Source organism: Rhopilema esculentum, chromosome 18 (assembly GCF_057945365.1).
Source record: "Rhopilema esculentum isolate cy_ngs chromosome 18, ASM5794536v1, whole genome shotgun sequence".
In the NCBI taxonomy this organism is placed as follows: Eukaryota; Metazoa; Cnidaria; class Scyphozoa; order Rhizostomeae; family Rhizostomatidae; genus Rhopilema; species Rhopilema esculentum.
This window is the reverse complement of record NC_142832.1, coordinates 1,322,083-1,334,751: the sequence shown is the minus strand read 5'-3', so window position 1 is coordinate 1,334,751 and position 12,669 is coordinate 1,322,083. Positions and strand designations below refer to the sequence as shown.

Sequence of the window (12,669 nt, the reverse complement as noted above, 5' to 3'; positions counted from 1 at the left end):
TTACGAGTAGATCAGGATTGGTTACGAGTAGATCAGGATTGGTTACGTGTAGATCAAGATTGGTTATGAGCCTATCAGGACTTGTTAAGAGTAGATTAGGATTTGGTTAGGGGTAGATTAGGACTAGGTTACGAGTAGATAAGGATTTGGTTACGAGCCTATCAGGACTAGGTTACGAGTAGATTAAGATTTGGTTACAAGTAGATCAGGATTTGGTTACGAGTAGATCAGGACTGGGTTACGAGTAGATCAGGACTGGGTTACGAGTAGATCAGGATTTGGTTACGAATAGATCAGGACTGGGTTACGAGTAGATCAGGACTGGGTTACGAGTAGATCAGGATTTGGTTACGAATAGATCAGGACTGGGTTACGAGTAGATCAGGACTGGGTTACGAGTAGATCAGGATTTGGTTACGAGTAGATCAGGATTTGGTTACGAGTAGATCAGGATTTGGTTACAAGTAGATCAGGATTTGGTTACGAGTAGATCAGGACTGGGTTACGAGTAGATCAGGACTGGGTTACGAGTAGATCAGGATTTGGTTACGAATAGATCAGGACTGGGTTACGAGTAGATCAGGACTGGGTTACGAGTAGATCAGGATTTGGTTACGAGTAGATCAGGATTTGGTTACGAGTAGATCAAGACTGGGTTACGAGTACATAAGAATTTGTTTACGAGTAGATCAGGACTGGGTTACGAGTAGATCAGGACTGGGTTACGAGTAGATCAGGATTTGGTTACGAATAGATCAGGACTGGGTTACGAGTAGATCAGGACTGGGTTACGAGTAGATCAGGATTTGGTTACGAGTAGATCAGGATTTGGTTACGAGTAGATCAAGACTGGGTTACGAGTACATAAGAATTTGTTTACGAGCCTATCAGGATTCGGAATGGAAAATTTGATAGGTAGAAATAAAATCATTTAAGGGATTGAAATAAGAGGTATTTATCTAGACACTGATCAAAGAGATGCGAGATTGAAAAAATTGACAGCGAACCAGCTATAACAAGAAATTGAAAGTATACATCTGGCTTTCTCTAATGGCTGATTTAGACCTATTGTTAGAAATCTTTATCCGTTTTAATAAGATCTGACTTTAGCGTAAAATACAGTGCAGGAACAATGCTAGATTAAAACTTTACTTATTCGAGGGAAACTTTGAGAAATGTTCTCAGTGGAATGAATATAGGGGTCAAGGCAGAAATTTTTACAGGATAAATCTATTCCAGTATGTGTCGAAGATTAAGAAATAAACCAGAAGATCATATCATAACCACTAGAACATAGCTAAAAATAAATACCATTTTCTAAACATTATTTTTTTGTTTTTCCGATGTCTGTCTTCTGACCAGCTCTGCATACAACCCGTTTTTTTGAAGCAGCTCCCGATGTGTTCCAGTCTGTTGAAAATAGTTGACAAAAATTTATGCGTTTCGATAGTTTTTGCCTTTCTTAGCCGTATTTGATTGTTTCTAAAAACTAAGAATTTCGTCAATTTTCAAAAAATCTTTTATCAGCAAACTATGGACTAGATGCCTCGTTGACAGACAAAACTGAGCTTGGAGAATACTCCTACAGGCCTTGGCACGACTGCACTTGAACTGGCATATGAAATCACTGTAAAAATATCTTGAATAAAAGAACAAATCTATAATAAGTTGAGTAAACTTGTAAATGGAAGAAGTGCTTAATTACATGTCTGTAACAGAACAAAGAGTAGGGTATAGATGAGGTACAATAGTTTAATTGAGATCATCTGTTGAAGTGAAAACGAGTTTAGATCGCACAATAAGATCAGAAATCGGGAAATAGGTAATGAAAACGAGGTTAAATTGCTAACTGGAAACAAGTAGGAACTTAAACCAGTAGTAACTGAATAAACATTAGGAGAGCGGCATACCTCACGAATCTTTCCATTTGAAATAACTGCGATAAGATCTGTAAAAATACATTACTTTTAGAGCAATTGGACTGCTATGCCAGCTGATAAAAGCATTTGAGATGAGGTAATGGAAAATAGATATGTAATAGGCAAGGACCGAGATACCGGGGGCCGGGGGGGCCTTGGCCCCCGCAAAAAACTTAACTGGTATAGGTTAAATACTTTTGTTTTGTAAAATATGGCTATTTTTACACCTATTTATAAGGGCTGCCCCCCCCCCCCCCCAAACAAAAGTTGTATCTCGGTCTTTGGTACTAGGCATATACAATCGAAAAGTGTAGGACAAGGAGATAAACTGATAGGAATAAATTGTTAGATAAAATTACCCTACTTCTGGCATAATACACTGAGGTATATTATGCAGGTGCAGGAAACAAAAATTTTAAAGGAAAAATTGCTTGAATTTATTCAAAGTGGTCTAACGACGGTTTTGCACCCATGTTTTTCTAAGATTGTTGTTATTATTACTGGTCTTGATAAATCTATGATGCAATACTAGTAAAGATTGAATAGTATCGCATTAATACTAGAATTGCTTCCGCTAGACAAGCTTTTAAAATCATACAAAACATATACGCAACTATTATCTTTGATAAAGGAAATTCACAACTATTGCAATAGACGGCAATCTGAAGCAGGAAGTAACAACTGAAATAGGCATTCATTAGTTGTCCTATACGGTATGGAGAACTTTATGACAGACAGGTAAACAGTAATTTTCATCACCATTGAAAATATTATAAAGATATATTGTCTATTTAGGATAAAAAAGATTATATATTAAACCCAAGGCTGTGCATGCAAAGGTATCTGTACAGACATACAGCAAAACCAACCTGCATTAATAATTGTGCTAAGTCTGTGAGCTATAACAAGGACTGTCCTCCCTAAAATAAAGCAATTATTTCGTCAGAAAAGCAAATGTACAAAAGATTGAAACAAAAAGCACATTAAACATGCTAGGCAGACATTACGTGAGCACTAACTATTCATCAACTATCTACTACCATTATAAAATAAAACAAGGTTCTCAAAAGCAATAAAAACCTTGAAAAATAAGTTGTGAAGTTCAAGACATATGGAAAGCAAAAAGAGGCCTTGGTATTGAAACTACTTGCTGATATAGCTGTTTATAATATGACTGCGAAACTCACTTAGGCAGTACATTTTACAGTTGACACCATTTCTAGAAGCAGACAGATCTCCTTCTTCTGTGCCAGTTAGACAAAGGGATGGGACGATTATCCCCGTCGCCCTTGAAGAGCAGGCGTTTTAAGGCCCTTGATGCAACCAAAAGTCTTTTTAGAATCAAGACTCCATATTTTGCCCTTAGGTTTTCAAAGACGAACAATTACCTTTTGAGACATTGTCTAAAGCATCTTGGACAATCCGCTCTGATTCAGCATCTAATGCACTGAAAAAGCCAATCAAAAGTTTCAGATGTCAGTTCAAGGTTTCACCCTTACATAGAAGTCTCACCCGTAAACAGGCAACATTGTACAAGGAAATAATAAGTCAGACAAGCAAGCCTTTTAATAAAAGCCACTTTTTAGGGGACAAAACTTTATAAATGAAGAAAAGGAATCCTTGAATAGAAAATGTTTTTCTTTTTTAATTTGGACAAATTTAGCTTTTTTAGAGATGCGGAAAACAGCTCTCTGTTGAAAGCAGGCATAAACCATTATCGTTTCTTAAGAAACATTCCAATTCGCGCATCACTGTCTAACGAGTAAGAAGCAGAAATGGGTAGCACATAGTCAGGGAGGCATTACTTAGTCAGGGAGGCATTACTTAGTCAGGGAGGTTAGGGGAGGTTAGGGGTCTAAAGGGAACAGTCGAAAAAGTTTGTAAGTCAACCCTCCCTGAAAATTACTAAATTACCGCAGTGAGTAGCACGGAGAAGAGTTTTCACATTACAAACAAATTCACTCCACCCTGATTGTCATTGCAAAAAGGAATTCAACTTGCTGAAAAATAGAATTGCAAACTACCTTGTTGCTTCATCGAGTATCAAAATCTTGGGGTTTTTAATCAACGCTCTTGCAATCGCTATCCTAAGACAAAATAAAAAAATTCATCGATGAGAATTCGCTCTCAAATCACGCCTAACATATTCTTTATATTCCTCACTTTTTCAAATCATTAAAACAGTTACGCAAAGAAATATCTCTAATATTTTGAAATAAACATTCACTTTATGTTACATGTAAACCTCGATCAAATACACGCCTTGCTCATTTTTAGAAACTTTTCTATGTGAAATCTCTTCTGACTGATCAACTGTCTCTCTTTCATCCTTAGTTGATCTCGCGTCTCGACTTTGGAGACACCGTCTTCTGTGTAGGCTTTTGCCAAACTCCAATTTTGCAATCGTGTTTAAGCGAAATTTTTATTCCTTTGGATTTACATTAGGTCTGGTTTCATCCTCATGATTGTAATCGTTTTTTTTATTCTGGTAACTTAAATAGTTTTTCAATAACATCACAGGCCGGATGACACTAGCTGGTAAAATCGCAGCGACAAAACAAAACTGGTTTCAACTTCAGCGACTGGAACTACGTCTCCGCCATAATCTAGCTCATAACTAAGATGATAAAATAGTGAACCACTGTATTTAGGCCCTTGAGCTTTGTTGATCTGGGTTTGAATGTCAATTAACAAGGCCAACAGATATCTTGGTAGAGTATGGAGAGGGTGGTAAAAAGAAAGGAGCTTCAAATGAAATGAAAAAACTTTGTTAGCTATCACAGCTCCCATTGAACTCAAAATGAAACGATGCTAACAACCTGTATTGGAATCATCTCCTACTGGGTTAACTGAAGAATTTCTGACACTGAGAATTGAGAAATTGAGGAGGCACCATATTGCTAAACAAGAGAAGACCCTATAACATAAATGAAAAACATCTTTGTTGGTTGACAGTTCTTTAAGGTCAAAAACTGAAAGACTGGTATACACCTATAGACGATCGAGGAATTACCTTTGCTTCTGGCCTCCTGATACAGTGACGCCTCTTTCTCCAACTATAGTCTCATAACCCTAGCATGTATAGAGAGAGACATTAGGTACAAGCTCTGGGTGTTTTATAGCTTAAACTGAAGACCAATATACAATTAAAAGTATCAACAGCGAAGGGTAAAGTTATATACTTCTAATTATACGTACATCTGGAAAACTTCTTATGAAATCGTCAGCATTTGCCAAGCGAGCAGCTTGATATATCTGAGAAAGGTAAAACGGAAGTACATTAAATTTACCAAAATAACCCAATAGTTCATTTTATAACCTAACGGACTTTGCTCTGGTTCAATCTATGCCAAAATGAGAGTTCCTGCAGGTACAAAATAGCAACAAAATATTGCAACCATGAAGCTTCCTTTAAGTCGATTCGTTCTGTACCATCACCAATCAATTTGATCCAATCATATCGATTCGTATCAATATTATCTCAATGTCCTTTGTTATGTTATTCTTATTGCTTCATCTATTCTACATCTTTTGTCACTAATGTCAAATTTATATATTCCATGTAAGTAACGAAATACAAAATAATCATGCAATTTTCACTTGGTTTCCAAAATACATTTACGGGGAAAACGTTTTCCTATCACAAGATATATTTCTTACCAAGATGACGCAATAGTTACATTGCTAAATCTCACCTCTTCATCTGTGGCATCTGTTTTTCCATACCTAATATTTTCTTTTACTGTTCCGGCAAATAAAACGGGTTCCTTTAAAGAAAATTAAGAAATAGTACAACAGGAAGAAGTTGTAACACGGACCAGAAATATAAGCCTTTAAAGCATTGACAACGATTCTTAAAAGAAAACTAGCAAGAACATACAAATAACATGAATGACAATACCACCATGGAAAAGCTCTCGAAACATGTAAATTTAATAAAGTCTCGAGCTACCCATCAGATATTGAGTACAGTAATGAGATTTATAATTTCTTTAAAAAATCTTCCCGGAATACAAAAAACGACTGTATTTGCAAATTTCAGCTATTTGGTCATCTTTCGATCAAAGTTGTACATTCTAATGAAAATCGTCGAGACGTAAATTCTACACTTACTATCAAATAAATTACTTTATTACGAAACAGTGTATTCGTGGTCTTAAGAGAAGGTGGTGCAAATGATGTTGCCTTCTTCACTGAAAAAGAACCTAAAGGAAGATTGCAACTTCAATGTTCATCTGTTCGGATATTGTAAAGTAAGCATTAACATCATTATTATACAAACCTGGTTTATGAAACCAATAAGGTCGCCTCTTAGCCATGACTTATCGAGCTCCTTCACATCATAGCCGTCAATAGTGACTGCACCTGAGTCCAAATCGTAGAAGTTTTCAAGAAGCGATGCTATCGTTGACTTGCCTACCGATGTACAAATTAAAAACACTTTGAATTTGGTGCCAGTCATAAATAAACACAAGAGTGTTAGGTATCAAATCTGTCCTCATCACATACCAGAAAAATGTTGAAAGTTCGAGTTGCAGGAAAAAATTGGGAGATATGCTACTAAAGACGGGGCCACATCGATTCCATATTTTTTTTGCTCCTCATTGACAATGTAGCTTTTCATATTGTCATAAGCGAGTTTTTCTAAAAGAGTTATTTTGGTAGGCAAATATGGGTACTCAATTGACCAATACAATGTTATAGAGTTACATAAGGATGGGGCAAACATCTGTTCCAGACAGGGATATCTAGGGTACATCTGATTAGGTTCATACAGGGTTATTAAGATATCTAGGGTGTATCAGCATGTCCAAGAAAGGTCTACTGAGTAATCAAAGGGGTATTCACATGGGGCAGACAGAGTTATGAAATGATCTTCTCGCTGGAGTATTTGCACTTCTGCGACCATATGGATATACCAATCCTTCAGGCAATATTTTAATTGAGCAATTACTGTGTGGTAATAAAGACTTACCCAATGACATTAATAGAAATATATTACAATGAACATTGTAGTTTACCCGTAAAAACGGTTGACTTGTTTAGGATCGTCTCTTACTTGCAACATGCCAACACTTTTGAATTTTATACTGTTTTAGTACACATGTATGTAAGTAGATGTATGTTTAAGTTTCACAAAACCTTTTTCTTCTTTCATATTTCTAATAGCCCCAGGATAGACTGATACTTCTTTCTACAGGGTATCGTCCTTAGTAGTGTTGAAGAAGAATTTCCTGTATGTAAAGTATTTTGTGATATGTACTTGTAAATTTTTGTTGGATTATAAATATTTTTATATGTAAATAACTAGACAGAGTTATGCAAATACCTAGGAAGCACTAACCTGAACCACTTGGTCCACAAAGTGCAATAACTTTCCCTGCACCAATATCTAAACTCAGATTGTCCAATACTTTCTGGTCAGGCCTGGTTGGGTATGAGAAGGTGACAGACCCAAACCTGACATGTCCATGGATGCTCCCTGTTGGAATTATTTTGTCATGTTTCAACTCAACTTTTGGTTTCATTTGTATGTACTCAAATACTCGGGCACCAGAGCTAAGCCCCCTTATTACTTGCCCAAAGAGAACAGATAATGTTCCAAGAGACCTGAAATAGATAAGGCAAATAAAAGAAATATGAAACATTTTGTGAACAAAACTACATTGAAATATATGATAAGAGCTGTGATTTATTTCTTAAGAGACAAGAAAAAGTCTTCCCTAAGTATTCTAAATGGCTGCTGGTTGTATGCAAAGTGGTAGATGGAAATAGAATCTAAACCCTGCTATGCACTGAGCAAAGGCCTGACTTGGAATCATCAACAGGCCATATGTGAAATGCTGAAATATTTCAAACAAAAATATTACTTATCATTCATTGTTTTTGACTCATTTTCTTAAAAATATACCTCTGAATTGTCTGTGTGGCCATTAAAAAGCTCATCAAGTCACCAGGAGTGATTTGCTTTGAGTCAAGTAATATACCACCATAGTAGAGAACAACCAATGTCATTCCATTGATTGCAAAGTTGGACAGTCCTTGGAACACCCCAATTCCAGCTCCTAGATATTCGTTGAGGCTTTTTGATTTTTCAACTTCATCACTATACCACCTGATGTGAAATAAATCATTTTTTGTCAGTTTATAAAGATCATTTTCTATTCAAGGAAAGTTGGTATTCTTATGGTGTCTCTTTCGATATATCCAACTTTATATAAAAATGCGGTACATATATACACAAACTTTAATAACCATCCAATCTCTGTGAGACTTAAAGAGTCATTGCTAGCAATGGGCCTTTGCGAGCGTGGCAAAGGTCCAAACAATGGCAATAAACTTCTACAGATTAACCAAAATTGATTTCAGACAGTCTGAAAATGCATTATGGAATGCTTACGTGGTGCAATGGCTCATTGTTAGCAATGAGTCTTTAAGATAGCAGTCAGCTTATACAAATGCTCTTTACAACTACCAATAATCCTGAAAAATTACATATAACAGGGCTGTTGTAGCAACTATTGTTCTTGTGAGTGTGCCCTAAAAAACTATCAAAATACCTTGCTTCTAATAAACAACCCCTATTGTTCTCAAAAATTGGTGTCCTCTTGATAATTCTGTACAATTGACAAATGTTGCCTTAAAAATTAAATCATAAAAAATGCTTTTCACGGCTGCCAAACTTCCATGTGCAATGAACAATGGCTCTACAAGCGAACTCACTCAGTTTCTTTTGCCTCCATTGCAAATGCCCTGACTGTCCTCATGTTGCCAAGTGTCTCTTCTGCAACAGCAGTTGCCTTTGCAACTTGCTCCTGAGCATGTCTTGACATCTTCCTAAGCATTGAGCCAAGAAAAGTTCCAAACAATACAATGCCAGGGAGCAGTACAAGCATCACTGATGTTAGCTTGGGTGAGACGATGTAAAGCATACAGACACAACCTACTGTTTGAGTTACACTCTTTACACCCTGTGATATGCACTGCTTGAACGAGCTCTTGAAGTCTTGGATATCTGCTGTCAGGCTGGAAAAAAGTAAATAAAAAGTTCATATGGATAAAGCACATTTCTATATTAATTTCCTATATTATAAAGGCAGTGGAGGTTTTAGGGACTGCAAGGCCTGGGACCACTAATTCTCCCTTGTTTATTTAAACCTTGTTCTTTACAATTTTTATCTTGTTTATTAGGTGCAGGGCTACGATAAGCATGTGGCCTAGAGACTGAGGCCCCTGTCACTGTCCATGGGAGCAAAATTCTGATGGCAATGACTGTATTCTAAAATTTTGCATTTTAAACCACTTTCATGTGCTGTCTCATTAGTTCAACCTGGTTTAAGAGCACTGCTTTAAGTGCATTGACTAAAAGAAATTCTCAACATAAAAGGGAAAAGGTTTTGCCCTTGGACCTCACTGAATGGCCTTCACTGGCCCTAGACCCCAGCTCCAATAATTGATGGATGGCTGGTGCCCCTTTTTTGTTAATGTTTTACCACTGTTTGAAATTCCTATCTAGTTCTGATATTCCTATCTAGTTTTACCACAGTTTGAAATTCCTATCAAATATGCCACACAGGACCCCAATTTGCACAAAACATCTTTTAGGTTGCATCTGGCTTTGGCTCATTGAAGACAAAAATGGGCTTCATACGACACTTTGTAGCAAGCCCTGGTTAGATCTCTTGAGATATGATGGTGTCTCAGTAAGTTGCACAAATAATCTGTGCAGCTGGCCTCTTCCCATTAAAAAGCTAGACATAAAATTAACATAATGATTTACAGAGATTCAGATTTAACTCTCAACAAAAATTAACTTGAGAAGATAATATAGAATTCACTCACCGGTTCACAATCTCCCCAGTTTTATGTGCATCAAAGAAGGCTATGTCTTGGTTAACCAGTGACTCAAATAAAGTGATTCTCAATCTTGCAGCAAATCGCTCACCAAATGAAGACAACAATGTAATATATAGAAATGTTAGTCCAGATTGAAGTCCATAGTTTAAAATCAGTTTTACTGATGGTCTATAAAGCACATTAAATGCATTATCTCCTGTTGAGTTCTCTTGCGTCAATGAGCTTATTGCATTGATGAGTTCGCCAATGAGGTGAGGAAGTTTGATATTAACAAGTGCAACCAAAAATGCTGTCAAAGAGGCTAAGGTAAACAACCATAAATCTGGAAGAAGCAGTCTAAAAAACAATTTCCAGTCTAAGGCAGGCTCTGGGTCCTCGTCTTTGTCCTTCTTTTCCTCATTTTTGCTTCTAGGTATCCTACTCTTATGACTCAACTTCAGTCCTTCACAGTTGGCAATTTTCTTTCTCAGAGATACTCCACCAATTAATGAAATAGTCCCACAACATTTGAAAAATAATCTTTCATTTTTTGACAAGTTTGTCAAAAAGTTTGAAAATTTCTCCAACTGAAAATTTTTCTTTAGAGTTCTAAGGAAAATGAAAAAAATTATTTAACTTTGTTTGAAATACAATGTAACACATAAAATTCTAGAGAAAAGTTACTAAATGGCATTTGAAGTTTGAAAAATTATTCAGTTCCACATAGTAAGAAGAAACTTACTGCAATTTTGGGCCTAAAGTTAAGCCACGATTCACAGTTTTAAGCGGACATGAAGAGCTCCATTTCTGCGAAAACACATGACATCGCAAAGTTTTGAAGTTTGGACATAAATTGTACAAAGGACGTCTGAACAAAACAGACATTTTAATACAGAAAGAATCGGCCCGGCTCTTTCTAAATACCGAAGTCACCGCGTACCATTCAGCACCAGATTCATCCCCAGATTCATCCCCAGATTCATCCCCAGATTCGAAAACTTGCTTGTACTGCTCGAAATGTATCGAAATGACAATGATTAGCAAGAAAATATGTTATTTCCAGAGTTTCCTTTCTATTTCCACTCGATAAAAATTTTTTCTTGCCAATTTATTCTTGATGTTTTTAGCGGGCCTAGGCATGCGTATTTTCCATCCCCAGATTCATCCCCAGATTCGCGTTTTGTATAATATGGGTCTAATAACAGCATGAGAGGTGTCAAAATGACAATAATTCGAGAGAATATGTAGCAATATGCGGTTCTCCGTCAATTTCTACTAGATAAATGTCACTTTTCTACCACTTTGTTTCCAATGTTGCTTGTTGGCCTAGGCAGTACTTTTCATCCCCAGATTCGCGGCCACAGGGATACCAAACGACCACAGGGATACCATTGCCAATATTTTTCCATCCCCAGATAGGTATATCCCCAGATTCGCGTTTTGTATAAATTGAAAATATATACGATTATAATGTTTGATTTAATTCTTTTTTTAAATATTAATGTATTTTAACCAAAATGTTGATTAGTTTATGTAATTGCGGTAACTAAGCCTTGTTTAACTAAGATAATTATAATAGATACATTAGTACAAGCAGTTTCAATCGTAATATTGCTACACATTCTCTCGAATTATTATCATTTTGACACATCTCATGCTGTTTTTAGACCCATGTTATACAAAACGCGAATCTGGGGATATACATATCTGGGGATGGAAAAATATTGGCAATGGTATCCCTGTGGTCGTTTGGTATCCCTGTGGCCGCGAATCTGGGGATGAAAAGTACTGCCTAGGCCAACAAGCAACATTGGAAACAAAGTGGTAGAAAAGTGACATTTATCTAGTAGAAATTGACGGAGAACCGCATATTGCTACATATTCTCTCGAATTATTGTCATTTTGACACCTCTCATGCTGTTATTAGACCCATATTATACAAAACGCGAATCTGGGGATGAATCTGGGGATGGAAAATACGCATGCCTAGGCCCGCTAAAAACATCAAGAATAAATTGGCAAGAAAAAATTTTTATCGAGTGGAAATAGAAAGGAAACTCTGGAAATAACATATTTTCTTGCTAATCATTGTCATTTCGATACATTTCGAGCAGTACAAGCAAGTTTTCGAATCTGGGGATGAATCTGGGGATGAATCTGGGGATGAATCTGGTGCTGAATGGTACGCGGTACCGAAGTCACTAAACATTGAACTCTAGAACTGGACCGCCATGATACAAGGTACCTCATGTAAATATTCACACGAACAAAGGGCTGTCAGTTTAGCATAGTGTTTTCAAACTAGATTTAGCTTCAAAAACGATTCTACTTAGATTAAAATTTATTGGGTTTTCCAACAAATAATACTTTAATTAGTTTTGAACTAACTTCAGTCTTAGTTTCAGCTGCATTTTATGGCAGCCTCTGTTGACTTTTTGCACGTTTTCTCAGCTTTAGAATCAAAGCATTGCTAATTTTTTCATTTCAAGATTTATACAGAATCTTTTAGGGCCTGGCACAAGAATTGGACAAAAAACTGGCTAAGAAGAATAGTCACATGGTGAACAAAATTAGCACACGTTCATAGGCAAAGTGACTGTGGCCATGAGTCAGTGTTATCTCGAGAATCAAGACTGCGCTAAAACGAGTCGTGATATCCATTTTAATCATTAGCAAGCAAGGCCGTTTCTTTATTAGGAGTCTGACTGTATCAGATCTGTACCAAAAAAGTCCTTGTGCAGACATAAAAAATATATTGTCTCTTTAGCACAGCATTTCTGTGAAGGGTGAGTAGTTGCAACTTGGTGCCAAGAAGGAATTATTCACTCTTACATACCAGGCAGCTTTTAAGAACAAAGTTTATGGTTTTGATTGATTCTTTGCTGTGGCTTTGCTATGCTGTATTACTTGATTA

At 36.6% G+C, this 12,669-nt stretch overlaps 1 protein-coding gene across 5 annotated transcripts in view; it reads right to left on the bottom strand.

Moving 5' to 3' along the window:
- Positions 1-11,983, bottom strand: part of LOC135696607 (mitochondrial potassium channel ATP-binding subunit) — a 44,785-nt gene extending 32,802 nt beyond the window's left edge. For all 5 annotated transcript variants that reach the window (XR_016144857.1, XR_016144855.1, XR_016144856.1 and 2 more), the window contains exons 1-15: positions 11,958-11,983; positions 10,498-10,688; positions 9,762-10,364; positions 8,643-8,945; positions 7,831-8,034; positions 7,264-7,529; positions 6,202-6,335; positions 5,615-5,686; positions 5,118-5,174; positions 4,933-4,991; positions 3,944-4,006; positions 3,308-3,366; positions 2,789-2,839; positions 1,911-1,948; positions 1,312-1,410 (exon numbers count right to left, since the gene is read on the bottom strand). Coding sequence is in view for 1 of the 5 variants with exons in the window: in XM_089113693.1 (XP_088969819.1) it covers positions 1,318-1,410; positions 1,911-1,948; positions 2,789-2,839; positions 3,308-3,366; positions 3,944-4,006; positions 4,933-4,991; positions 5,118-5,174; positions 5,615-5,686; positions 6,202-6,335; positions 7,264-7,529; positions 7,831-8,034; positions 8,643-8,945; positions 9,762-10,364; positions 10,498-10,640 (2,145 nt within the window). In the remaining 4 variants the exon portion in view is untranslated. The remainder of the gene's footprint in view (positions 1-1,311; positions 1,411-1,910; positions 1,949-2,788; positions 2,840-3,307; positions 3,367-3,943; positions 4,007-4,932; positions 4,992-5,117; positions 5,175-5,614; positions 5,687-6,201; positions 6,336-7,263; positions 7,530-7,830; positions 8,035-8,642; positions 8,946-9,761; positions 10,365-10,497; positions 10,689-11,957) is intronic.
- Between the last annotated feature and the right edge of the window lie 686 nt (positions 11,984-12,669).